The sequence below is a fragment of the Idiotropiscis lumnitzeri genome, chromosome 19, assembly GCF_059441095.1.
Source record: "Idiotropiscis lumnitzeri isolate Australia: NSW breed Sydney's pygmy pipehorse chromosome 19, RoL_Ilum_1.0, whole genome shotgun sequence".
In the NCBI taxonomy this organism is placed as follows: Eukaryota; Metazoa; Chordata; class Actinopteri; order Syngnathiformes; family Syngnathidae; genus Idiotropiscis; species Idiotropiscis lumnitzeri.
The window spans coordinates 5,846,668-5,873,727 of record NC_142409.1 but is presented as its reverse complement, the minus strand read 5'-3'; the positions used below and the strand labels follow the sequence as shown (position 1 = coordinate 5,873,727).

Genomic DNA, 27,060 nt, shown 5'->3' with positions numbered 1-27,060 from the left:
ATATATGTGTGCAATTAAGGGAAAAAGTAATGATGAATGCATTGAATATGAGCAAGAAAGTTGAACATCAGCTATTTACCTTCCAGCACTTGCACTCCAGAGGGAGATTACTGCCAAGATATCGATTGTAGAGGTCGGTCACATTTACTTTAATAATAGTAACTACAAACAGTTGGGCGATCTCGTCCCCATTTGGTTCAATTAAAAAAAAAAAAAAACATAACTTGCAATCAGTAGATATTTTTTCTTCTCAACAAAGCAATGTGCCAGTCAATGCCATTTCTTTGTTAATTCCAGTGGATGGTGGCTGGACTCCGTGGTCCGTGTGGTCTGACTGCTCAGTGACCTGCGGACAAGGAACACAAGTTCAAACCCGCGCCTGCATCAACCCGCCACCTCGTAACAATGGCTCTGACTGTGATGGTCCAGAGAGACAGAACCAAGAATGCCACTCTGCTCCCTGTCTGGGTCTGTAGTTTGCTCACAGATTATGTTTGAGTGTAAATACAGTTCTTTATCACTTGCTTACCATATTCAGATGACCTTTGCCCCTGGTCGCCGTGGTCACCATGTTCCCGCAGTTGTGGGGCGGGGACTGTGGTGCGGCGTAGGGTGTGCGTCTGTGGGAATAGAGGAACTGCAGCGTGTCCTGCTGAGATTGAAGCTGAGATGAACCAGGAGGAGAACCAACTATGTTTCAAACAACCATGTCCAGGTGCATAAACGGGGGAATTGTTGAAATTTAGCATCCTTCTCGGAAATCCAGCATCACTTGAAACAAATATTTGTTGTAAAACATACATTTCAAGTTTAATTTGAGGTGACCTTGTTAAAATCTGATTGGTTTGTTGTCAAAATGTATTCACAACCCTCAGAACAACATTTAATGGTAGTCTGGACAGTAGTTCTGGTTAACACATCATTTTCAACATAAAAGCTTTTTAAAGATGCTTAATTGATCAAAGGTGTGGACAATTCAGTTTTAAACTAGCATGCTTATTTTTTTAGAAAATGTGGGTGGAATCAAGACTACTGGGGGGCAGGAGCACAAAGCTGTGCAGTATTCCATTATAGTAGAACTGAAGCACAACTTGTTGTTGTATATTAGTGAAGTGTCAACATTTTTGCTTGCCTTTGCAGAATGCCCCATGTCAGCATGGAGCGTTTGGTCTCAGTGCTCATGTGAGTCTCAGAGGCAGCAGCGCTACCGGGTAGCTCTCACCCCAGCCACCAGGGGGCAGCAATGCACTCCTGTTGAAACACAGAGCAAGCCGTGCAGCCTCAGCCACTGTGATGGTGAGGGTTCAATGGACTCAAAACATTACTATATATATATATATATATATATATATATTTATTATATACCTTAAATGCAATTTGCCTCTAGAGTGTAATATAGGTGTGCCATTTTTATTGCTTTCTCAGAATGTGAAGCACCATTTGTGTATTCCCCATGCGGCACGCCCTGTGAGAAGCATTGTGAGCTTCATGGACGTACAGACCTGTGTCCGGGAGTCAGAGAGTGTACACCCGGCTGCTATTGCCCAATGGTAATTTCTATGCTGTGGTTTATTCTTAATATAAACGGCAGTGCTAAATGTCCGACCTGAAATGGATTTCAAGCTGAATCTTTTGAACTGCATCTTGTAAAGCTATGCACAGGACCACTGATGAATACTGATTATATGCGGTGCCATTCCTGTTTCGCAGATATTTAATTATGTATACTGTTTGATGGATACAGTATTTCCCCACGTATGCAGTTCTGTATTTTCACATTTTTTGGTACCTGTCGTCTGTGAATTGCTGAAAAACATATTCCTTGTTTATGTCCTCAGGCCAAAGCCCTGCCTAATACAAATGTAGTGATTTTTTTTTTGCTTCTAATGGTATCCACCAATCCAATCATTCATCCATCCATCCAGTAGGAGTGGTACACCCTGGAGTGGTTGCCAGCCAATCGCAGGGCACACAAAAGTCCACTCACGCTCACAATCACACCTAGGGACAATCTAGGGTGTCCAATCAACCTACCGTGCACATTTTTAGAATGTGGGAGGATACCGTAACGGAAAAAACCCACACCGGTAGGTCATCGCCCTGAATTGAACCCTGCACCTCTGTACTATTCTAATGGCATCTATATTTAATTGTAACCATATTTTTAGGGGCGTCTATTATTTGTGGATTTCTACTTTTTACTACAAGGCTCTGCCCCCCAAATATCTGTAAAACACGCTAGAAATTAATACATACATGTTACCTATATTGCATCCAAATAACAAAAATGTTGGAGTCACTCCTAACATAAGACCTTTTTGAAATGTAGTAATTGCTTAAAAATCATGTAATTTGCACCTCGAATGTCCGTGGTATTTACGGTGAATATTTTAGGGGACCACACCAAACAAGTGAAATCTGCCATGCTGTATAATGTTGGTAATATATCACTTTGATATGTGGTGCCATGACAATTTCATATTGTTATTTAGCTATGTTTGTGAGCTTTCAGGTTTGATTTATTGCAAAATGCTCTGTGGTGGACTGACAATATGCGCATACAGCAGTAAGGAGGGCAGGTAATGAAATATGGAACATAAAGCTGCTCCTTGCAGTTATAAAACATGACAGCACTTGTTACTACGATAACTTTAACAGTCGTGGCCTACCTTTTATGTAAGATATAAATCATTGAATGTCACTTACAAAATGCATGAATCAATTTCCAGACAGCTTTGTTCAGTTTTTATCAAATTTGCTGTCTTCATGAGCATCATTGTAAAGATACACTCTCCAGTGCTGCAAAGGATCAACACAAATACAAAAATGAACATGGTCCCTAATCTAATTTTGCAAATGGTGTTTATTGTCCTTGCAGGGGTTGCTACAGCAGAATGGTAGCTGTGTTCCATCAGAGCATTGTGGCTGCATCTACTTGCAGGACCAACCTTCAGGACAATCGCCTACACCAGTCACTGTTCCTCAGGGGTCGACAGTCGCCATCGGCTGCAGTACCTGGTCAGCGATGGCTATTAAGAGCCCACTGTTTTGTAAATAAGTCAGTTGTTGCTTGCGTGGGATAGTTGGCTTATCATATTGCCATAGCCATTTTAATGATAAATGACGATTGTCTTCTTTTAACTTTTTGTTCCTAATAATTATATCTGTCTGCATCTCTTCAGTCTCTGCCATAACGGGATGTTGGAGTGTGACATGAGAGAGTGTGAAGGTAAAATAAGGATATTTTTTATTATTATTATTTTTATTTTTTTTTGCTTGAATGACTTTGATGTTTTTCTCATTATATAATACTTTGTAATTCTTTTATTTTTTTTATTTATTTATTTCTTTTTTTTTAGTCATTCTCAGTGAATGGTCAGAGTGGACCTTGTGTTCTCCCTGCATGCCGTACTCCTCTCTGGATCCCAGCAGCAGCCTCCTGGAAGGGGCTCTCAACGGAAGTAAAATGATTTCGGTTCAGAGGCGTTTCCGGGCCTGTTTAGACTTTGACTCTGGGTTTCTAGTGTCTGAAGAGCAAGACAAAAGTCAATGTCCACACCCACAAGTTGAGGAAAGGCTTTGTCCGGATGATAGCATCTGCCAAGGTACATTAACCAGCAGTTTCATTCGGTTATTTACTCAGATTGTCCTTGTCTGGGCTCTAACTTGAAATCAGTTATTCATGAAGTGCTGTGTATGACTTTAGTTTGTGTAAGAATGAAAAATCTTTTTAGATTGAGCTGGTAAAATCACAAATATAATGAAATGGGGAGATCTGAAAAAAATATGCTCATTGTTTGAAATTAAGATTCATGATTAGCATATATGTAAATACATTTGTAGTCATCCACCTAATTTCTGAGCGGAAATTAAAGTCAACATTTGACAAAAATGCGTGAAACAAGAGTTCTGGAAAGTGATTCATGTAAATGCCAATCAACTATAATTTGGGAGCGCAAAATCACATCTTAATTGCTCCAGTATGCCTGCACACAAACAACAGATGTCGGTTGACTACAAAACCAGCAGTCATGATTCTGCTTCTGTCATAATGATAATAACATTTGGAATTGTTGCATCGATGATATGCAGTCTAGTCATGTTCTCGATATTTCAGATCTATGTCAGTGGAGTGCGTGGAGTGCGTGGACAGTTTGTGCTGAGCCGTGCAGCGGTGGAGTCAGGCAACGCCACAGGCATCCTCTGGCCACGCCCCCAGGACCTCTCTGCTCCGGCCAGCAGACTCAAAGCCAGAGCTGCAACACGGGACTTTGCCCAGGTATACCAATGCCACTATTTTGCAGCAGATTCTCGAAACAAAAGGTCAATCAAGCGTATTTTTATTCGCTATCCAAGGTGAACGTTGTGAAGACAGGGGGCGGATCTACCAAGAGGCCTGTGCCAATCAGTGTCCTCGCAGCTGCACTGACTTATGGGAGCATGTGCAGTGTCTCCAAGGACGCTGTCATTCAGGTACGTGATGACTTCCATAAGTTCTTCATGAGATCTTTCTGTTCATATCTCACAGACTTCACACTATGAAACACGCATTATACTGTAAGTGAAAAAACAGCAACGGTCGTCGATCGATTTCCATCTTGCATTGAATGGTACAAACACAGTCAAATCAATGAAATTAAATTTCCCATACTAATAGCAGCACATTTTCCGTACATGAATATCCTATCGTCATCGTATCGAATCAACTTTCTCACCTTGCTCCTTCCTACATTCCATTCCCAGGTTGTCGTTGCCCAGACGGACAGCTACTGCAGGACAGCCATTGTGTGCCCATGACAGAATGTCGCTGTGGTCTCCCATCAGGCAATGGGACATTGGAGTTCATGCCTAATGAAAAGCTCATCATGGACTGCAACACCTGGTGAGTAGAACACAATCGGGACACAAATGCTCATTTCTGCTCATGACAACAACTCTCAACCCGCTTTTTGTTCACAGTGTGTGTGAGAATGGCACTCTAGTGTGCACCGATCTTCCCTGTCCTGGGTATGAGCCTTGGACCTCATGGACGACCTGCTCAGCTTCATGTGGGCGTGGCCAGCGGACACGAACGCGCTTGTGCCAAGACATCGAAGGCAGCCCTCCCTGTTCTGAAACCATCCAGACAGAAAACTGTGACTTGCGCCCGTGCCCAGGTCTTAAACATACTTGCACGTCAATTAATGATCCAATGTATTGATTTTTGATTTTTTTTTTTTTCCTTCCAGCAGGATGTTTGTTGAGCGAATGGTCAAGCTGGAGTCAGTGCAGTGTCACGTGCGGCGGCGGGTTGTCGACGCGTAACAAGACAATCCTCCAGGAATCAGTGCTGGGTGGGCCTTGTGCTGGGCCACTTGAGCAACACATTGTCTGTAACAGCAACAGCTGCAGAACTGGTAAAAAAAAAAGAAATATCAAAAATTAAAGTTGAGAATTTGAGCTAAATATATTTTAAATGGCTTTCTGGTATTTCATAACGAAGAAATCAGTTACCAGAAAAAATTGTCTCTTGTTTTGTCCCCCAACTAAAAGACTTGTCAATAAATTATATTTTAAAGTTGTCCCAATTTAAAGGACCATTTTAAGCCCCCAAAAATATTAGTTGTGTTTTTTGCAACGTAGCTCATATCTATATCTTACTTTGACTTCACATTTCATGAACTTGACTTGGTATCAGTATGTTAGAAATGACTCGAGGAATTATCCTAGTAGACTACCAGTTTCATGTTTTACTTCCCATATGTACATAAATGACAAAGAAAAATATTGGAAAACACTCCTAAGTGTGACGCGCCGTGTTGGAAAAACATTTTTGCTGTTTTCTGCTTGGGCTAAAGCCCTGTCTAATATAAAAGTATTACTTTGGCGCTATCTTTGGTATCTTCTCATCAGGTTCTAGCCATGTTTAATAGGAAAGTAGTGCTTTTCCACCATTTTCTGGCATCTGTCATGAGTAAAAGAATACCCCATATGTTGTCCATTGCAGGGTGTCCGGATGGCCAGGTGATCAGTGATTGTTCAGGTTCCTGTCCATTTACCTGCGAAGATCTCTGGCCCCACACTCAGTGTTTAGCCGGGCCCTGTAATGCCGGGTGCTCGTGCCCACCTGGACAGGTCTGGATACTTCATAATGAGTCTTTATCTGAAAGTGTAGGAATGTTATTGGATGGAATAAGTGAATTATATACCTGTATTGGGATACAATGTAATTTAACAGAGTTCATGAAACTGTCATTTATTTTGTCACTATGGCGTCAAATACAAATTCTGCTTGCCCAGTCCAATGTCTTTTTTTCTTTGTCTTCACCAGGTATTGCATGGAGGCTTGTGTGTGTCACATTCAGAATGCCCCTGTTCATTGCTCTCTCTGCCATATTCCTACCAAACCTTGAATATGAGCACGGAGGAGAGGACACAAGTCCTGTTACCCGGAACGTCCTTCCAACACCTCTGCAACACATGGTACGCACATTATTTCGGGGAGCTCATTTTACTCAGTTATTAAAGCCGGCAAGGATGTGCTGTTCTGTATTTTATCACCATGTCTCAACGTAGCTTTTGTCCTTTTTATATCGTGTAGATTAGCACTACAGTCTTGTAGCAGACATGATGTACTGTCGTGTCAATCTTCTCTCCTCCATGTCCTGTTATTTTTTTAATACACCCGTCGTACTGTACGTCTCCACCGTGCTCTGTGATGACGACTTAGTCGCAAACGTGTGAAGTATCGTACGCTAACATGGCTCTAAATGATCTTAACTGTCCTCAGTGTGTGTCGAGGAGGAGTGTTTAACTGCACCTCCGAGCTCTGTGACGGTGAGTGATGCTCTGCCTCAACGTCTAACGCTGAAAGCGGTTAAGACACTTTGTAGGATTTCACACTCAAAGCAGTGAAAGCACCCGGGCAATAAAAATGTGTCATTTCTTTCAAGTGGCAAGTGTCAACAGTTCGCAATGCACTAGTTGAGTAATGGCACAAGTGAGTCGCAGTCATTTTAATTCCGGCTAAGGACAGATGAGCTAGGTAGAAAGTAAAATGAATATTATTCATTCATATATGTAAAATAAATATCTACATACAGCATGCATATTAATATTTACATGTTTTTTCCATTGTATTTAAAGTGAAAATGAAAACATTTTTTAAATTAAAAATGATGTTGGAAATAAATTGGCCATGGTAGTATTATATGATTATTGATTATGTGAATGCTGAGTGGGTCAATTAACTCACGGATTTGACCTAGTATGTGGACTTGTATTTTATTTTTACGATATTGCCGTCCCCTTTTCTCATCGTCTAGTGGACTGTGAATGGTCCAACTGGTCCCCGTGGGGTCCATGCTCAGCGAGCTGTGGTACAGGACAACAGAGCTCCATCAGAACTGTGTTACAGCCAAGCCAGTATGGGGGAGTCCCATGTGATGGTCTTGAGCGCCGCACTGCTCCTTGCATGGCCTCTGATTGTGGTGAGTATGAGGAGAGATTATCAAGTTACGTTTAGAGAATGACATTTCATTTTATTTTATTTTTTTTGCATGAGGGATAATTTTAGGGTTAGGACCTAAGGGTTCAAAGTCACGTGAGAAAAAAATTGTGGTGCTTTTTAGGGGCTGAAATCGATTCAATAGACTCGATTGGTCATGGAATGAACTAGACTCTACTTGGACTCGGTACTGTATTGTATAAAATCACATAAATTATGCCGCTTACGTTCATCAAACGCTTCAATAAATCTTGAACGCAATTCCACATTTTAGATATCCTTACTTGCCTTCCTTAAGCGAGCTATCAATTCCCATTTCCCTTTTCCTCTATCCATGCTGTCATCTTCTGGTTTTATCTTCCCTCTCTAATTTCCTTTTCCCTGGCACCCTGTTCATCACTAACTCACTCTTCCCACTCTGCAGCGTGTCCTGACGGGGAACGATGGAAGAGGAGGAGGAGTTTGTCAGAAGACTTTCCGCTGTGCGAAAGGAGCTGCGAGGACATTTACTCCCCGACTCCCGTTAACTGCAGTCACTCATCAGAAGGCTGCGTGTGTCAGGAGGGGCTTTACCGAAACACCGACGCCGCGTGTGTCATCCCTGCTCTCTGTCCCTGCCATGACCATGGCGTCGTGCAGGAGGTAAACACACACGCGCGAACGCCGCCTCACACCTAAAGCAGACGATCGCCCCTTGTAATGATTGTGCCTGCCTCATTGTGGCATATCTTTGAACCTCATCATACTTTGTCGTTCTCACTCTCTCTCTTATTCACTCCCATTGTGTTATTTACTCATAAATGGTTGATTAGAAGATGAGTGACATGCCCTGGCGGCCGTATTACACCACAATGCCTCTCCTGCCCATAGCGCCATCAATTATGCATGCTGCGCTGTAGTGGCAGCAGTCTGACCGCAACTGGGCAAGCCTGCCAGGAATTATTTATGAAGAAAGGGATATTATAGGATTATGAGAATTAATCATACTCTGACAAGAGGTCAGATCCCCTTTTCTTGATATCTCTCTCAACGACTCTTTCTTTTTTATTCTTTCGTTCTTCCACTCTTTCTCGCTCACTTGTCTTGTCAGCATGGGATGACAAATGTCCCTTGAAAGACCCTCAACGGCTGTTCTCACCAACCGCCTCATGGCCGTTATGCCAAGTAGCCGCCGAGTGTGAGCTACGAAATCTTCACCACGTGGCGGGTGCTTTTCGTCCGCTGAATCGAAAAAGTCTCAGCGATCGCTTTCGCTAACATATATAAATGCGCTGGCCCTTGTTGTCTACATAACAACATGTGCTGTTATAATTACAATTTTTATATTGGTGCTCTCAGCTTGCCTTATTTTTACAACAGTGAGGACGGTGCACTCTACTTCGCAATGTCATTCATTGATCCTGAGCTATCTGAGCCAGCCGCACTTCATAAAAAATTCAGTGACTGGGGACAGAAATTTGAGCAAAAATGTAAATGGCGCATATTTGTTTCCGTGTGTGTGCGTGTGCGAGCCAGGCAGGATCAGAGTGGGAGGAGGACTGCCTGTCATGTCGTTGCGTGAACGGGAAGAAATTGTGCCAGCCGAGGTGCCCCGAACTCCACTGTGATGAGGTGAAACACACTCACTGGCATTTAATCAAGTTCTTAACATGACCGTCTGCTCTGTTTCTCTATTATTTTCAAATTCGATCAGAGTTCGATTGACTGCTGTTGTCAATTCTGGCCACAACTGAATTACTGTGCCGAACTGACGTACGCTACAAGAAAATAAATGGGTTGGGTTATAGCATACAAGTACTTACACAATGTTCCCTCGTCACTTCGCGCTTCATTTTTTGCGGCTTCAGTGCTTTGCTGCTTTTTCCCAAATATTCATCAAAAAAAGAAAATTTTGGGTGAACTTTACCCCACGTTTTTCTTTTTTTCACGGGGGGTTCCGGTCCTCATGAACCGCAAAAGACAAGGGATTACAATGAATCCATTCCAGCCCTCAAATAACCCCCACAAATTTTGGGCTATACATTGTATAAGGGAATCTACAATTTTGTGTAATCAACGCAGACATCTCACTTCTCTTCACTCAAACGGTGACATATTTGAGTCAAATTTTCAAATGTTGGGCAACAGAAAAAAAAATATACAAAAATTATATAATAAGATAACACCCCCCCGCAAAAAAATCACAAGAATCCCCAAACATTTTTGCACATTATTAACACCATATTCACTACGAACAGTTTAATGTGATTGTGCAAATAATTGTGCCTGTTCCTTAAAAAAAAAAAAAAAACACATTGAAATTGCCTCCCCTTGTGGTTGGTCTTCAACCAGTCGTATTTTTAACAAATATCAATTTCAGTGCGTCTTTGCAAAATGGGTTATATATTTTTTTTTCCTGATAATTTTCAGCTTTCTTCTCCTAGCTTCACAAAACATATTGCGGGTCTGACACAGGGCAGCAGTTCCATATATTGGTGTATGAATGATTTATTTATCTAGCGTTTGGTGGACAAGCTACTCTGGCATAAAAATTCTCACTCTCACTCGCTTTTTCAAATGTACCATTCAGTGCATTTATCTGCATTGGAGAGGACAGCTATACTGCTTTATGCAAGATTATTTACTGTGGTGTACCTGGAGGACAACTCATAATGGTAGTTGTTTGATGACCCACCCAGACCTTCATCTTTCACTGCGTTAGCTGGCCCGCAGGCTGCAGACGCACACAATAGGCTGCTCGCGTCCCATACAGCCATAACACAAAATACACCATGACTCAGCATCTTACTTTCACCCCCCTTCTAAGTAATTTGATTTCTCGTTTTGTACATTTCCATTTAGAATATAAAGACTCGGAAAATCTGCTTGTCCTTGCTTCTTTTGGGATAAACAGTAATGTGAAAAATACGTTTGGCTCGCCTTCACCCATTTATGAAAATCACGGTTGGCTACTAACAGGCGAGGGGCTGTTACTTTAAACGGGCTGGTAGTGGATTTCACAAACACTGCAGGATGTCCGATTAGAGGGAAAGTTATGTGCGGATAGCAAGAAGTTTACTTTTCGACTCCAACAACTTCAAAGTGCTGGCCCCTTGATTGCATGGATTCCAATCGAAGTCAGTCAGCCTGCTTTCTTCATTTTGTAGCGTTTCTCTTAGCTGCACTGCTTCCACTTGATGTTTGATGTTCATTGTCCAGTCAGATTTCAACCTATTTGTGCCGCCAAGTCAATCGAATCTACACATTCGTTCTATAATTGCAATGCGGCAGTTACCAGGTGCCAAATGCACGACCCGCGTATGTTAATCATATACACTGAACAGTAGTGGCTGAACAAATTTGTTCATTACCGAGACCTCCCTGTATGTCATTTTCTGAGATATTGATCCAATAATAGTCAAACAAAATACTCTTGTGAAGCTGAATCTTATTTAGATTACTACATTTTTCTTCTTAGAAATAATTACGCCTGCTTTTCTTTCAAACACCCCATGAATCATTGATCTCAATTCTAGTCTTTATTACAGAGTTGAGTGATTGTTTGCACTGGGGATGTGCTCGAAAACAATTTTTTTTTAGCTTGGTTATTATCTAAAACAAATGCATGAAGAAACAGCGGTACGAGTGGAGTATTCACATACCTGGTGAAATGCCAATGAAAAGATAAATTTTTTAATAGTTTCTGGGCCTGTTCTTGATCCAAAATACACTTTTTCCCACTTGCTGTTTGCAAACACAAGTAGACAAGTAGATTTTCCCAGAGCAGTATGCCAGGCCTGTTTATCTGCTGAACGCTACCCTAGGGGGGTCCAGTTCACGCAATGTCTCAGGTGGTCACAAATGTGTCATTTAGTTTAAAGCGCACATTGTGGGGGATGTTCTCGAAAAGTCACTGGCTGAAGCGGATCAATATGGGATTGCCGGATCCACCCACAAGCCTGCACTACCGGCTTTGGTTTACCCTCTGCCTCTGGTAAATATTTGACTTCTATTCAGGTTTATAATAGTTATGATTTTTTCATTATAGTTTTATAGATGTTTTTTTTTTTTTCATTTTAGTATTAGTTTTAGTTTTTTTTAATAAATATATGGCGTGACTTGTCAAGTGCAAGATGAAAAAGGGTCACTAAATATTGAGTAATAAACAAACTTAACATTTTTGGGCAAATATGATAACCTTATTTCTTTTATGAAAATGAAAAACAACGCACTGCAACAGGACCAAAATGTGTTTTTTTAATCATAGCTCAGTGCACATCTAACCAAACATAATTAAGGGAATTAATTATTTTCAAATTGCGCAGTTATCAAATAATTAATCAAGTCACATATTTTTTCCTGAAAATTTGGATCCATGAGAAATTATTGGTAGTCTCTTACCATTTGCGAAGCATTTTCCCGCTTCTGTTTGGACTAGATCTGTCGGAGAACTCATGGGCGCTTATATGGTCATCTTGCCGTCTGAGTGGACAATCATGTATGCGCAGTGTACAGGCAGAAGAAAACAAAATCTCCTTATAAAATATGTATCCATTTTTCGGAGTCCATTTGACAGGTACAATGTTTGGTTTCTCTAACCAGTCCTGCACATCATTATGAGCCAACAAGCCTTAAAATAGTAGTCAGGGACGAAGTGAAAATCAATTGTAAGCGTGTCATAACATCTACGGCAATTATCTTCTTGCTTAATGTATGTCTTTAGCTCACCGGTGCTTTATGAAGGCTGGGGTAAAAATAAAATCTGCTGACAGGTTAAACTTTCAAGGTGAGTTGATCACAAGGTGAGCTTCAAAGGTATGGTGCACACAGGTCTGCGGCTGCTATTTTTTTAACAGTATTCTAAAGCCCCTAATCTCCCTTTGACGCAAAAAGTTATCCCGTTTGTTATATTAAAGGTCATTTCTTGAAGTGCTTTCAGTGTCGTTGTTATTTATATCGCCGCTTAACTCTCAGCGCCACATTGAATTTTGTTGGCTCGGTGGAACCAACATGTAGCAGCATGTACGTTTAACGCAACCTGTTCAGGAATAATTACTGACGGATTTGCACTTTTCATGGCAAGGCTCGGTCGCTATCCCTCAAATTCCCTTCTCCGATGACTTTTGTAAACAAGCAAGAAACATTTCACATGCGCTTAAAACTCTTCAAGTGGTTCTGCTTATGCACTCCCACCCTCTTAGTGAGTCGGTTCCTGCCATCCCTGAGGGAAGACTGGCGGCGGTGCCGAGTGGGCGGGAACGTCCTTGAGGTGAACAGTTAGGTGTGTTGATGTTTGATGGAATAATGATGCAGATGGCTGAAGATTCTGGGTTGAGCTCAAGCAGGTGTCGGTAGCCCGCTGTCAGACTTTGAGTTGCCGTGCATTCTCAAAGCAGCTATTTTCAGACCAAAGCATCATGGGACAGCCAGCCTTTCTTTAGACTAAATCTCTCAGTAGATTCAACACCTCCATTTTAGCACGTAGGCAAAATTGTTAATATCCTTTTATTGAAGCAGGAAACCTCAGCAAAAGTGATACATACATACATATTTTCTGAAACTTAAAAATCACTGGTCCGAGAGACTTTTTTTTTCACATTTTCACAGAAAAGTTCTCTACTCGTGATGATAGACAGAAATGTGATTGATCATTGTTAATACAGTAAGTTTGATTCTAAACAGACGGCATCCTCTTCTCAGGGGGAAGTCAAAGTAGAGGAACCAGGCAGCTGTTGTCCAGTCTGCAGGAAACCTTTTCCAGGTAAATGAGAAAGATACAGAAAATGCAACCCAGACAATGTTTGAAGCAGCCAAATTTTGGAGAATCCTTTGTGTTTCGTAAAATGGCAGAGAACATAGCGCAGGCTGCTGCAGCGGCGGCCAATTAGCAGGAGATTGGATTATATAACCTACACTTGGCCTTAAATCTCGTTTCTTCGCATGTTAAGGGCAGCCGTGTCACTTTGTTCCTCAGGAAAGATTCTGGCCCTACCCTCTCGCGGCTTTGTCCTCTTCCCTTTTTTATGCAAATTGAGGCAGATCTACATTATTTCTTTTAACTTGCTTATATTTTATTTCCACCCCTCGTCTGCCTCCTCTCCTGTGTCAGACGAGACTGCGCCTGAGTGCCTTCGCTACGTGCAGGTCAAGAACATCACAAAGGGAAACTGTCGACTTGACAACGTCGAGGTCAGCTTCTGCAAGGGGCGTTGTCTGTCCAGGACTGATGTCATCTTGGAGGTATGGATAAGATCAGGACACACACACACACGCACACGCACACACACACGCACACACTCGGTGTTCGCAACTGACTCGTAAGCATCATCTCCTGGGGGCGGCTTGGTTCAAGTGGCACGGTTATTATCTCATAATGTTGCTGGTTCCATCTTACTTTGTATCCTTGGTCTGTTTATTTTCCCTCCAATGGTCAGCATACGGCTCCATTTTTGTGTGAGCAATATTGTAAAAGTGCTTCAAGTGCCTTGAAAGTTGGAAGATGCTATTAAAGCTGTTTTACGACTGCGCTCAAATTTGGAGGTCATATATTTTTGAAGTACAGTGGTACATCGACTTTTGAGTGCTGCAGCTTACACATTTTTCAAACAAGGAGCCTTCATTTAATCAATTTCTCTACATTGTTGCAACTCTCAGCGATGGTTAACTCTTTCTTACTAAAACTGACTGTCAAGAAAGTTGCTGTGATCAGCAAATAGGCTCCAACTCCAAACGATGTTCCATGCGAAGAGACATTCTCTGTTTGGGCACGTGCACCATTTAGCTGTCGAGTCCTCATTGAGCTAAATATAGACGTGTTGATTAGCGCACGTGAAGGAGAATGTTGCTGGTCACGTGTTGAGCTTGTTAAAGTTTCTGTCTGCCTCTTTTGAACCTCCTTTCTTTTTTTTCCCATCTTCACTCTCCACGCAAGACAGCAGAGACCGCACCGCATCACCATGGCGACTTTGTTCTCTGTTGGCATCCATACATCTCCACTTTAAAAATAGAGCCAGTCATGCTGAGAGATTAGTAAAAATAAACATCAGCTGAGCCAAATGTGTCATTACCTACTGTTACTGTGGCAACAGGGCATGGTAACCGGTGAAGAAATAGTATGCTCATCTATGCAGTTATCAGAATCGGCATACATCGTCAACAAATGCTTGACTGCCAACACAAAAGTTGTATAAAATGTTTGCCATGACATGACAGGGATAATATTGCTCAGATATGTTCATCATTGAGGTTGTTTGCAGGTGTGTAGAATTGCAGGTGTACAACAACCTAATCCTTCACCAAGCCACTTGTGAATAGATTTGATCTGTTCATTAAGCTTTAATAAGCATCCTCTCGAATCTCGACACAGGAGCCCTACCTCAGGTCGGTGTGTGAGTGCTGCAGTTACCGTTTGGACCCGAACAACCCAGTACGCTTTCTCAACTTGCGGTGTGACAGTGGCGAGAGCGAGCCGGTCGTCCTGCCTGTCATACACAGCTGTGAGTGCACCAGCTGCCAAGGTGAGGGAAAGCGAATGCAACCAAAGTGATTTGAATGTCTGCCGCGTATTGTAATGCGGCGCAAGCATTTTGGTCGATCGGGTTGATGGTAAATGCAATCAAACGCCTCAACTGATTTTAAGATAGTTTCTTGACTCTAAAGTAATACTTTGAGATGGCACAAGATGGCAGTGAAGCAAGTCTTTTGAAATGGACGAGAGGTTAAAAACAACAAATGGCCGAAAGCTGTGCACAGGTTCACTGTTGTTCACTTTTAAGGGCTATCCAGAGTAAGCTGTCCAAATTATCAGATGTGATTAAGGTCAGGATTCAGGGGGAAAATACTCGGGCCCAAGCCCTGATTACGGTAATTGAATCCATCAATTAATGGAGTTTGTCCGTATTGATTTGAGTAGTTGAACTTCATGACACCTTTCGCTCGCATTTCATCCATGCTTTTGCCCATTTACAATTACGCTTATCCAACGCTTTCACACAGCCTTCGTGGAACGTATGTTAGCCTGAGGCCCCCCCCCCATCAATAATTCAATCACAGATCCCACCTCCGATTGCGTAAGCTAATTGGATGTAGCCGCCGCACAACACGGAGCATCCCCGGCTCAAATTCCCTTCTCAGTGCTACAATCCCATGGACACCACGTCTGGCGGATTTGGTCACTATGGCAATCAATCTGTGACACACGCACAAAAAAAAAAAAAAAAACAAGCTGCCATCAGTTGATATGTGTAAGTTCTCTCTTCTCATGATCGCAACCGCCAAGCCTGTTGATGACACACATTGCCCCCCCCCACACACTTTTAGTGTTTTTACATACAGTGCTTGTGTTACATGCAAATATATCTTACGCGCCTGCAGAAAATTTCCATATTATTAGTTTGGTGTTTTAAACAATAAACCTAGAATGCAAGCAAAGCTGAAAAATGCTTCACACTCAACATTTGACTTACTTTGAGTATTTTGTAACTATTTAAAAACTCTCCGTTCAGGCTGTACAAATGCAGCCGTCTTTCATCACAAAGGAACATCAACGTCCACTTCATGCGTCTCACTGTTCCGCTATGGTTTCACTTGATTCACAGGAGGTGACCTGTCCAGGCGATGAACACGTGCTGATGATGTCAGAAACATGTACATTCATGTGTACATTTCATGTGTGTTATTATGTCCACCATCAGTATGTCGTCCTTAGTCATTATATGACTGAAAACTATACTTTTCATTCCAAACATCCCTGTGTTTCATATTTGTAATGTGCAAACTTTTATCTACTTTATTTTTATATATATGATGAAAAGGCCTATGGTTTAATCGAAATATGACCTTTCTACTTTCAATGATGATTAAAGTACAGTTTTGTTCACGACAAATCTTTGTAAAGCAGATTTTTAATGACATATATAGGGTTCAATAAACCTTTGTACACAAGCAACATGTGGGCTGTTATTATTTTTCAACTGTGCATTTTATTTTTTCAAACCAAAGCAAGATAAATCCACATTATGGATCTGTACTGCATGAAAGGTTACCGGATTTGGTAAAGAAGGAAAAATGGGATGACACCTATCGTACCAGAAATATGAAAAGCAGTACATATCTCTGTCCTTGCACTTTTGTGTTTGCTCCCATTTTTTTTTTAGTTGAACTCAAACGCAAAATGCCCATTCCTCCCAAGTGTTGTTCAATATCTCAAAACGTTTGGTCGATCTCACAGGTGTGGCATGGCAAAACGTTGATTAGACATCATGATTGTTGCGCAGGTGTGAGTGTGGTGGGAGGCCCCTAATGTTTTCGGCGAAATTATTCCTATTAAATTTTGTGCACAATAAATATTTCCAGGGCCTAAATATGCATCAAAACTCACCAAACTTTGTTCACTCATCCGGCCTGGTGGAAATTTGAATATTTCACAGTTGTCACACACAATTACAAAAAAAAACTCTGTAGTGCCTCTTACAGTGGAAAAACAAAATCCAATCCGTTTGATCGAAGCCTAGGCAAATTGGCAGACATGGGTAGCATCCCAATATGTCCAAAAAAAAAGTTGATTGCAGGCATATTATAAAATGAACAGTAAGTGAGTTATGATTTTTTTAATGAATAATTTTGGCCCATTTTGCACATTTACACGAGTCATACTTTTTCCCCTTGTACTTTTCTTTGCCAAAAAAAGAAGAAATTCTTAATAATATTTATTTTAATTTTTTTTTTTTTTGGGGGGGGGGTAAAATCCAAACAAAGCGACAGAGCAGACTGCGTTTCACCTTCAAGGTTCCACTGTACTATACCGCCAACGTCAAAATATAACCTTTGCACACATCCACTAGTGGGCAGCTGCAGCTGAAAATGCGCTGGGACCAATTCCAGTTCTCTCTACCTTTGATTTGGTCTGGAGTGCTGACAGGAATATTCGTTCTTAACATACTGTACATGTCTTTTGACCAAGGGGAGGAAACTGAAAAGCACCTGGCAAGAACCCACGCACACATTATTTCACCATCCAGTGAGAGGCAGCGAGTTGTTTTTATGGTTATCTGACCACAGTTACTATGAGAACTGTTTTCCCCAGTTCATATTTTCATTTGAATAGATAATGGTTTAGAAATCTAACAAATGACTTCAGGGCTCTAGTAAATACTTAAAATGCTTCACACTTTGCTGAGTATTTCAGTCGAACGTAATAATAACTCATAGAAAACTGCTCACAAAGTATACATTTTTGTTAAATGCTCTCGATCTAAGATACACTTAAGATAAACGCATGACATTTTTACACATATGAAATCGTATTTTCATTTGTTTTCGTAGGTGGCTTCAGGTTTAACAGGAAATGGCTGCTTGACTGTGATAAGGTACTTCCAGTTAGCTCACAGAGCATTACATTGTTTAATCCCTGAACAACTATTCTCATGCTCTGCTTCAATGTAAATAAACAATGATAAACTCAGTAAAGGTTTGTGCGATATTCACAAAAACTGCACGCTCGGGTTTTTGTCTTTAGTGGAATAATATATAGCAAAAATGAGATTTAGCTGATCCACAACAAGAGTCATCTTTTTTTTCCATCCTCTTTCACCTCTTACCCCTCTATCCTTTCCTCCTCCTCCTCCCTGCTCTCATGTCCTGACTAAATAAGGGTGCTGAAGATGGAAGGCTGGTCAACCCGCCTCCTCTGACTTTTGGCTAATGTAGTGAATACTCTAGAATGTAATAGGAGTGGGAACTGATGCATTTTTAATTCATACTAAAATGTCACATTTTGACAAATGACTCCTCGGGCCTCATCCAACCGCAGGGCTGCAATCCATCACCTCTTTCCAATCATTAAAACAGTGATTTGTGAAAAAAATGAGTTCCTTCGTGATTGCAGGTCATTTTGATCAATGCAGTGCACTGAGTAGCAATGTTGCTTAAGGGAGCTGTAGCTGACGGAACTGAAAACAAAGCAGTTTTATACTCAGCCGGGGCGTGACATACCCTACTCTAATGGATTTAAGGAGAAAGCCTCAGAATGAACCTGGAAGCCTCCTCAGCTGCTGCGACCTGAAAAAATGAATTCTACTCTGGCACACATCACTGTCAAAAAACAATCCAATCCATGTGAGCATAATGTAATCAAGAATCAGTCAAAATGGTATATGATCATCTCCAATCTACCATAAAAAAATCATTGTGTTTGGTATTAGTGATTTTATCCTATAGGGTATTTAAAAAAAACCTGTATACTTTACTGCCAGAAGTTTATTTTTCAGCGTCCTTTTTACTTTTATAAAAGCCTTCGTCGTCAAAAACAAAACAAAAACACATGTCCAGATAAATCACGCGGGTGAGTGTGATTTAGAAACCGACACGCTAATGGTTTGTTCGCCATCCACCGCACCTGCACATTCCGCAAATCAATGACAAAATCAAAGACAATTCGTCACACTTGGGACAATGCAAACGTATCGTCTTAGCCTTAAAATATCCGGGAACAAGAACGCAAACCAATAGTCCCAAAAGAACACCAGCAGCGAGGACGTTCCAAAAACTTGCCGAACACGCAAATTCAGGTAAAATGAACGTTTCTTAAATAAGGGGCTGGAGACTTCATATCGACTTTAGCCAAATGTTTTTTGCGTTTATATCATTGCTATGCTTGGATGTTAACCTCAACATTTTTGTTCGTGTTTTTGAAAGTATTATTTTTTAGCTTTTACTTAAATAAACGCATTTATACTTTTAACACTTAAACCCGAATGTATTGTCTGGATTTCTGCGAGACTGAACATGAATATTTGACACCTACGTGTTTTGCTACCGTATTTCAGTCACTTACGTGCCATACTCCGTTTCATATTATCCGACAGTCATTGAAGGCAGCATCCCCTGCCTGACGTGTGGGGAACCCCGCGTTGTGACGTAGATGAAGGGGAGGTGAATCCCCAACCCCAGCGTAATTCACGCCAATTAAAATAAGTAGGTCATGCGGTATCTGCAGCATCGCCTTTCTTTTCTTTTATTTGCATGTTTGTATCCTTCCACATGTCACGTTTGAGTGTTAATTGAACCTAAATTCGAATGCACTGGTCACGCCAGACGTTTTACGCGTGCGGTCTATAGGTTTAACCTGCAATGGAACACAAAGGAAGCGCCTCCATTTGACACCAACTGCCTCATAAATGCTTAAAATCGGTCTGGCCTTTGGGTGCCATTTCATGTGATGGAGAATTTTCGCCACAGCAAGAGTGAGGTATATTTCCTTTGCGGGCCATTCCAGAAGATAGATGACAATTTAGAAACTAGCATTTTTCGAAACGCATCGTGTATTTTATATTTTATGTTGCCAAAGAAAACAGGGTTCAAGTAATTTGTAATTTTATCCATCAAGCTCAACAAACACCTGTTCATTTTTTGGGAATATTTTTTTCATATATATAATTTGTTTGGGGCAATCTTGTTACAATACTCGGCACCCGTAAACATGTTTTGAAAAGAAAAACTGAATAAACCCCTGGTAATTAACGTAACATTTTACATGAAGTCTGATTGAATTTTAGTGCTGCTCAAAAGCAAATCAACGTTATTGCTCAATGTGTTAGCACTGTATTAAACTTGCAAAGAACAAAAATAGAACATTTTATATTAATGCCAGGTGTGTTGTATTGCTATTGACTGATTTAATCCCGGCTAAAAACGGTAAAAAAAAATATGAAGAACAAAAGCGAGGTCAGTGCCAATAGCTCGATGACGTCATCTCCGCTAGAAGGTAGCTCACTTTTTTTCTCTTCCTATATAGATGGATAGTTTGAGTAACAGGGCTTATTAAAAATTAATTACTGTTTAAATTAATTATGTGATAACACAATGTTTTTTTTCTGATTTTAAAAAAGTTAGGCTCGCTATTTGATATGTAAATTGTTCATCATGCGAGAAGAAAAAGACATTCTGATGGGGTGTCCACCAGCTGTTTTGTATTATAAATAATCACCAGGTGTCAGTTTTCCTAAATCTGCAATTACATCTTGTCCAAAGACAATTTACACAAGTGCATATTTCTCGGGCGTTTGTGCTTGGATTATTTGAGAATTCATGCGGGTTGGGAGAGAAAATGTCCTCCAAATCGGATATATATGAGCCATAAATTATGTTTGTTTTTTTGTTTTTTTTTAGAATGGGGACACTTGGGACTTCTCTAAACACTAAACTGTACGGAGAATGGTGGAGCCATAAAGGGTTAAAGAGGCGCAGCTAGAGCCGGTGGAGCTGAAGTCATCCAGCAAAAAGCGCACAACGAAGGAGGAAGAGCAAGAGGAGGAGGAGAATTAGAACAACACAAAGCACATCAGAAATACTCATCAAGGTGGATATTCTTTCTTTTTTCGAACTATTTGCCTGTACTGAGAAGAAGTGGAATGAGAAGAGAAACAAAGGCAGCAGCCCTCCATGGCTCCACGCACCACGACGCTCGCAGCCAAGCTCCCCCAGTCCGCCTCACAGGAGCGTGCTCTCGTGCGCCATGAGAGGAGTATTGTGGCTGAGCTCCACTGAGAGGAGGATATATCACCTGACAAACGCCCTCCTCCCTCTCCATCACTACCAACACCACCAAAGGGGGGACAGAACCAGACACCGTCGCTCCCTCTATCTCGCTAACGTGAGGCAGTGAACGCCTCACATCAGCTGCGCGTTATAGGAAGGACACAACTTTCATTACCTGGAGGGAAAAACTCAAGCCAACTCGCATCCCTGACCGGACCGAGCTGTCAGGATCTCCTTGTGAGTAGTTTATTTTAAAGTCCAGCAAAGTCCCGATAAAGTCCTGGGGCCACTGCATCGAAGATGCCGGTCCGGAGAGGCCATGTGGCTCCGCAGAACACCTTCCTGGACACCATCATCAGGAAATTCGACAGTCAAAGTAAGTGCCAAATGGTTGTCCAATAATAGTGTTGCTAAATACACTCTGTCCTTACTGTGTGCAATCACAGATGTTCATTTGATGACCAAAAAGATGATTGAGCGTTGATTTGATATTCTTCATTTCCAGTTGAAGGTCCTTGTACTGTAGTATATTCTTTGGACTCAATTTGGCACACTAATTGAGTGACTGCTTAGTTGTAATATTATTCCTATAAGTGCCACGTTTGGATTACTCACGTAACATTGAGCAAGCTGTCAAATAAACGCTCAACATGGCTTTAGTATACTTGATATTCATTTTAAGGTCCATGTATACTTAAAAAAAAAAAGTAGAGTCAACTCAAAATTTCAAGGTGATGAACTTTGATAAAATATAAAATTACGTAATTCACCAACATATTTAAAGTTTTTTTAGCTTTCACACATAACTAATAAGAATTTACAGAATTTAAGTTGGCATAATGTTAAATCTAAAATAACAAAAATAAAAATTTATATTTTAAAATGGTTCCAACTTAAATTAAAATATATATATTTTTGTTTTTTTTATGTTTGGACCTCACAAATAGGACAACTTTGCCATTTAGCTAATAGTGAAACACTTGATGTTAACGAGTAGAATTTTAGCTCACTATGTCATAAAACGTATGAGTACAAGTAATTGTGCATTTTTTTTCTTTTGTTGATATAGTGCAAAAATAAGTGTCATGGTAAATCATTTTCATCATCATTTAATCAATAGGGGGGATTTTTTTAAGGTCCATGTTTTGTATGTTCATTATCCTCACTAATATATTTAGGATAACTTTGGCAAACAAGTATACCTGAATTAGTGAATTGTCACCCAAGTGAAGACAGAGTGTACTAGTACATGGACCGTATGCTGGCTATATTGTTCAAAATGCTGAAACAGCTTTTCCATAATCAATCCTCAGCGTCCTTCTGCATCAGCTGGGCAATACATCCACAATCAGGACAGACGATGCACAATATCAAGTGAGCCGCAGGAAAACTGAACTTAGAAACCAGCAAAGTGGATGATCAGATAATAGTGCAGTATAAAACAAAACAGAGTGACGCATTTTGTGCCAAATTGATTTTCATTTTCCTTTTGTATTTATGGTTATTTACTGCAATTGAGATTAATTAGTAGCACCCACGACAGTTATTAGATGAGATGAGTCAGTTTGGGTAAGGAAGCTACATTATTGTGAGGAGGCAAAAAAATATAATCATCTTGTTCGTTTATTTGGGCACTTGAAAATCAATTTGGTTTCGTTGTGCCCATGGGCATGGAGCTAGAAAGGTGTCCAGATTACAAATTGTGTAACCAGGCTGTAGTCTACCCAAGTCTCCTGTCCCTCACCCTCTTCCTGGAACTTTGATGTGTATCATTCACGTTTTTTTTTTTTTTCCCCTCGTGAATATGTGAGCAGACTTCAAACAAGCCTCTGTGCTTCACAATGGCACCGTTTCTCTGGAAATTCACCCCAGGGCATGATGAAGAGGAGGGTGCTGGTGCTACTGGGTTGTTGTATCAGCTCAGGTTGCCAGGTTGATTGCATTACCTCCCGCCAGCAGCTCCAAATAGGACCGAAATGGCACGAGTTAGTAGAGATTTGATGCAAATGCACAATCTAAAAAGAGCTGGATCAGTATTGCCTTTACGAATGCTCCGTTTTGATTGAACCCGTTATACAGTGCAGCTATACACCACAACTGAAATTGTCTAGAATATTTTAGTTTACCAATATTTATTTTACAAAGCAAAGCGGTTCAAAACGCGCAAGGTGCTTAGCAGACCTTGAACGTGAGTACTTGACATTAATCCGCAGAATCCTCCCTGACTCTATAAAGGTGAACATTTTCCACTCGCTTTCTGGTCCACGTCATTACGCTGGGTGCATTTCTCCAACACGTCTTCATCACAGATTTACATCTGTTCAAGCGAGTGGCAGGTTGCACCTTCATTACCCGGCGGGATGATTATTTATGGGGAGCAAAATGTGCATCTGAAAGGTCCATAACCACACATCAGCGCTTTCCAAATGTCTCGGTGACTCATTGCTTCCCAAAGATTTCTCACGAGGTAGGAGGTGGTCTTTTAGTTTGCCTAACAAAGCATGTTAATGGCGATGTAGGGCCCCGTCTAATGGTTGTGGTGTAATGAGGAGGCATTTCATTCGGCACCTATTAGCTTCTTCTGTGCCAAAAAAAAGTCTCTAAATCGATGTATTGCATCTTGTTTAATGTTCAATAAAACTAGTGGGTGTGGCTTTCATATGCCGTTATCCCCTATACCAGGGGTCTGCAAACTTTTTGATTGGCGGGCCTCAATGGGTTCTAAAATTTGACTGAGGGGCTGGATGGATGGAGTGTTTTGGTAACCTCACCTCATCGGAGAAAAAAAAATACATTCAACAAAAGCATTACAACAAATATGTCTTTGAAAAAACACATAATTTAGAAAATAAAACAAATTTTTGTCAAGTTCGGCGGGCTTGATATATTTAATGGGCCACATGTGGCACCCGGGCCGTGGTTTTCCCACGCCTGCCCTATACACTGTAAAAAAAAAAATAGAACTTGAGATTTGTTGGGGGCTAAAACAGTTTTAGGTTAACAACTTTTCAAATATAAATTTGACATTTATGGCAACAATGCTAGTTGGCACAACAAAGCGGTTTCCTCCAAAATAATTTGCTGAGTTTAAGTTTGGAAACAATACATGGGTCAACTATTTCTGTCAACTCTTATTTTATGTGACAGAGCCAACATTCGCAACAACAAAATTTAAATATTTTGTCGTATTGCCTAACTTGAAATTTTAAGTTTGTTGCCTTGGAATTTTTTGTTCACTCAACTGCTTTTTCAAAAAAGGGGCTATGCCTTATGATTATGCAAGAGTGCAACATAACTAGGAAAAACAATCCAATCAATTATATTGGCTCCCAAGTAAAACATTAATAAATAAATCAAGTATCTAACTTGTGGCATTTCTGAAACTTACCATTTGTGTTGTTCAGGCGAACTCTGTTGAACATCTTTTTTGTATGTTTTCTCAACGCCTGTGCGGCTTTTCACTGCTTGCTCTGGCTTTCTGCCAATTTTGCAAAAATACACATTTAAGGCTAATTGAATACTCAAAATTTTCCGTAGATTTGCATGGTTGTCTAAATGTACCCTGTGACCCATTGGCAATCAGTCCAAGTTGTACGCCGCCTCTCACCTGAAGTCAGCTGGGATCGGCTCCAGTTACCCGCGACCCTACTAAAGTCAACCGATACAGAAATGGCTTCTTTGATGGCTCTTTATCAACATGATATCTGGCTAAACCTTTTTTTTTTTTTATCCGGGCGACAATCAGAAGCCGGGCGATTGTGTTTGTCGCGTTGTTCGTGATGGAAACCATCGCAGGTGGGAATGAGTCAGGAGAGAAAAGCAATCTCCACGCTCCAACGGACATGGCAGACTAATTTACTTTGGCTGTGGCGTCGTGCTTTTGAAATAATGTGCTCGGATCGCTCACTGTGGATGTTTAATAGTCAACCTTGGAGAAAGATGATTAAGGAGAGAAAACTACAGCAGATTTAGAGCACTGTGTCGTGCGCTGGTCATAGCATTGAGGAATTCGGCTCCAGGCTCTTGGCCATTCCACTCACAGGACTGAAAAACGTGCAATTGATTTGCCGTCACTGGACTGGGAGAACTTTATACCTGTAAGTCGTTTTTTCTGAAATATGAATTAAACTATCTAAAATGTTGCTTCTCACCCAATGTGCTTCAGGCCTCTGTGATGGCTCATATTGTCAGAGCGATAATCTGCTGTCAACCATGCGTTCCGAATGACATCATCAACAGTTTGAAGTATGCTGAGCCAAGCGCATATACTGTTTAGGAATCAAAGAGGTCAAGGGTGCAGTGGCTGCTAAACCTACGCTGTCAGGATGTAGCTGCTCATTGGGTTATTCAACAGACATGAGCAAGAGGTCAGAGCTATTTGGCATGCATTTATTGACATGTGCACTGGAGGGAAATCGATGGGCAGAGCGATGTTTGCTTCCATGAAAAGTTCCACATAGAGCAGGATGGCCTTTGTACAAATACATGGAAATATAGACGCAAGCCCTACTTTTATGTGAAATGAAAGGGCACAGCCGTATGTACTTCGAATAGAGTCACACTTTGATGTTTGCCTATCATGGTCGTCATTCGGCTTGGTCCCAATGCAAGTTGACGGTAATGACGGAAAGTGGAAATAAATTATCGTATCTAAACCATTATTTGGATTAAAACCAAAATGTAATGGGTTATTGCTGCGCCCCATCCGCAATGTTCCATGTGCAGTTTATGGAGTTCAGCCAGCAAGGAATACTAAATAACAAATAATCCAATCAAGGCAATCGAATCACATTGGCGTGCCCAGATTTGGCTATGCAACTCCTCAACACTCGTGTGAGCACTTGGGACTTTGTAATCGTTTTCATTCCCTTAGCTGCTTATTTATTCATATGTGAAAAACTATTGGAGGTCTTGCAATACTTCTGCCTCAGCTTGTCGTTTTAGTTTGAATCACTTTTGTTGGATCAATTGTCAGAGTTGAACTGAAGGTTGTTTATTCCCGCATTTTGGCATAATTAAAAGGAGAAAGTGAGGAAATGCTCTACTACTCAAACTTTTATTTATAATTTTGTAAACATACAAAGTGGTGGTGAGCCATTTCAGATCACATAGGTCCGGTGTGTTGCTTTCATTTCCTAATCAAAGTTTTTGGTTGGCACAAAAAGTTGATTCCAAAATGTCTATTTTGTTATAGTTAAAAAAAAATAAATCTCAAACGTGTCTTCGTCTCATGTGGGTTTATTGTGAAATGTCCGCGTTAGGCCTCAGGGTACGCTGTTTATTTATTTCCAGCCATTGACTGACTATGCATAATTCATGTCTGAGAGCTTTACGGCTGATTTGTTTTCTTTAAGCTTTGATTGAAACTAATATTATATTACAATATTGTGTGGCGAGCTCACTGTGTGCTTCGACATTATGTGGTACGAGGAGCATTTCTTAAGTAAAATATCGTCACTGTCACATAAAATACAAGTATGTCCTATTTTGTATTTATTTTTTTAATGATCACGTTAATGTGATGTCTGGACAAAAAAAACAAACATTCACTTAGAAAAAAAAAAAAGAACAAAATGGTCACGTTGGCATTTCATGCTAAACACACACACACCCCCACCCACACATATTGGCATAGAGGACTAGACTGCATGCTGTACCACAACAACAAACAACATTTATGACCTCAAAGTGAGGCCACAGCAACCTTTTGGGGCTTTATGTTATTTGTTATGCTCCTTAGAGAAGGACGTTGGCCAATTACAATGCTTGAATCCACCGTCCTCCCTGGAGGATGTTTCCATTCGGCAGCTTAAAGTGCGCGCGCACACACACACGCGCACCCCCCCCCACACACGCACACGCTCTTCCATCGCCATGGCAACTGAACCCCCTCGACACACCCACCCACACAACCTCCCACTGTCTCTCTCTCACTCCCTTATCTTTCTCAGTACGACACACATACACACTAACAACATAGATATACGTATAGTCTATTGTAACCTCATACTATCACAAAACTTTTAGCCTGCAGACAAATGATTACCTTGATATTCAAA

At 40.9% G+C, this 27,060-nt stretch overlaps 2 protein-coding genes across 5 annotated transcripts in view; both read left to right on the top strand.

Moving 5' to 3' along the window:
* Positions 1–16,412, top strand: part of sspo (SCO-spondin) — a 52,178-nt gene extending 35,766 nt beyond the window's left edge. The window contains exons 95-117 of the mRNA XM_088283040.1: positions 87–133; positions 298–468; positions 539–715; positions 1,141–1,296; positions 1,426–1,550; positions 2,879–3,018; positions 3,183–3,229; positions 3,360–3,605; positions 4,118–4,279; positions 4,357–4,473; positions 4,744–4,882; positions 4,960–5,156; positions 5,229–5,396; positions 5,987–6,114; positions 6,311–6,462; positions 6,770–6,816; positions 7,305–7,469; positions 7,911–8,128; positions 9,002–9,097; positions 13,166–13,226; positions 13,575–13,705; positions 14,832–14,982; positions 16,063–16,412. Of these exons, the coding sequence (XP_088139166.1) occupies positions 87–133; positions 298–468; positions 539–715; positions 1,141–1,296; positions 1,426–1,550; positions 2,879–3,018; positions 3,183–3,229; positions 3,360–3,605; positions 4,118–4,279; positions 4,357–4,473; positions 4,744–4,882; positions 4,960–5,156; positions 5,229–5,396; positions 5,987–6,114; positions 6,311–6,462; positions 6,770–6,816; positions 7,305–7,469; positions 7,911–8,128; positions 9,002–9,097; positions 13,166–13,226; positions 13,575–13,705; positions 14,832–14,982; positions 16,063–16,085 (3,064 nt within the window). The 3' untranslated portion in view covers positions 16,086–16,412. The remainder of the gene's footprint in view (positions 1–86; positions 134–297; positions 469–538; positions 716–1,140; positions 1,297–1,425; positions 1,551–2,878; positions 3,019–3,182; positions 3,230–3,359; positions 3,606–4,117; positions 4,280–4,356; positions 4,474–4,743; positions 4,883–4,959; positions 5,157–5,228; positions 5,397–5,986; positions 6,115–6,310; positions 6,463–6,769; positions 6,817–7,304; positions 7,470–7,910; positions 8,129–9,001; positions 9,098–13,165; positions 13,227–13,574; positions 13,706–14,831; positions 14,983–16,062) is intronic.
* Positions 16,413–18,851: 2,439 nt separating this feature from the next.
* The window catches only part of kcnh2b (potassium voltage-gated channel, subfamily H (eag-related), member 2b), a 133,733-nt gene continuing 125,524 nt past the window's right edge, over positions 18,852–27,060 (top strand). For 2 of the 4 annotated variants that reach the window (XM_088282446.1, XM_088282443.1), the window contains exons 1-3: positions 18,852–19,032; positions 19,330–19,438; positions 20,633–21,377. In XM_088282446.1, coding sequence (XP_088138572.1) covers positions 21,302–21,377 — 76 coding nt within the window. In that variant the 5' untranslated portion in view covers positions 18,852–19,032; positions 19,330–19,438; positions 20,633–21,301. Of the gene's footprint in view, positions 19,033–19,290; positions 19,439–20,632; positions 21,378–27,060 lie in introns of all 4 variants that reach the window. The other 2 variants (XM_088282444.1, XM_088282445.1) reach the window with 2 other exon arrangements.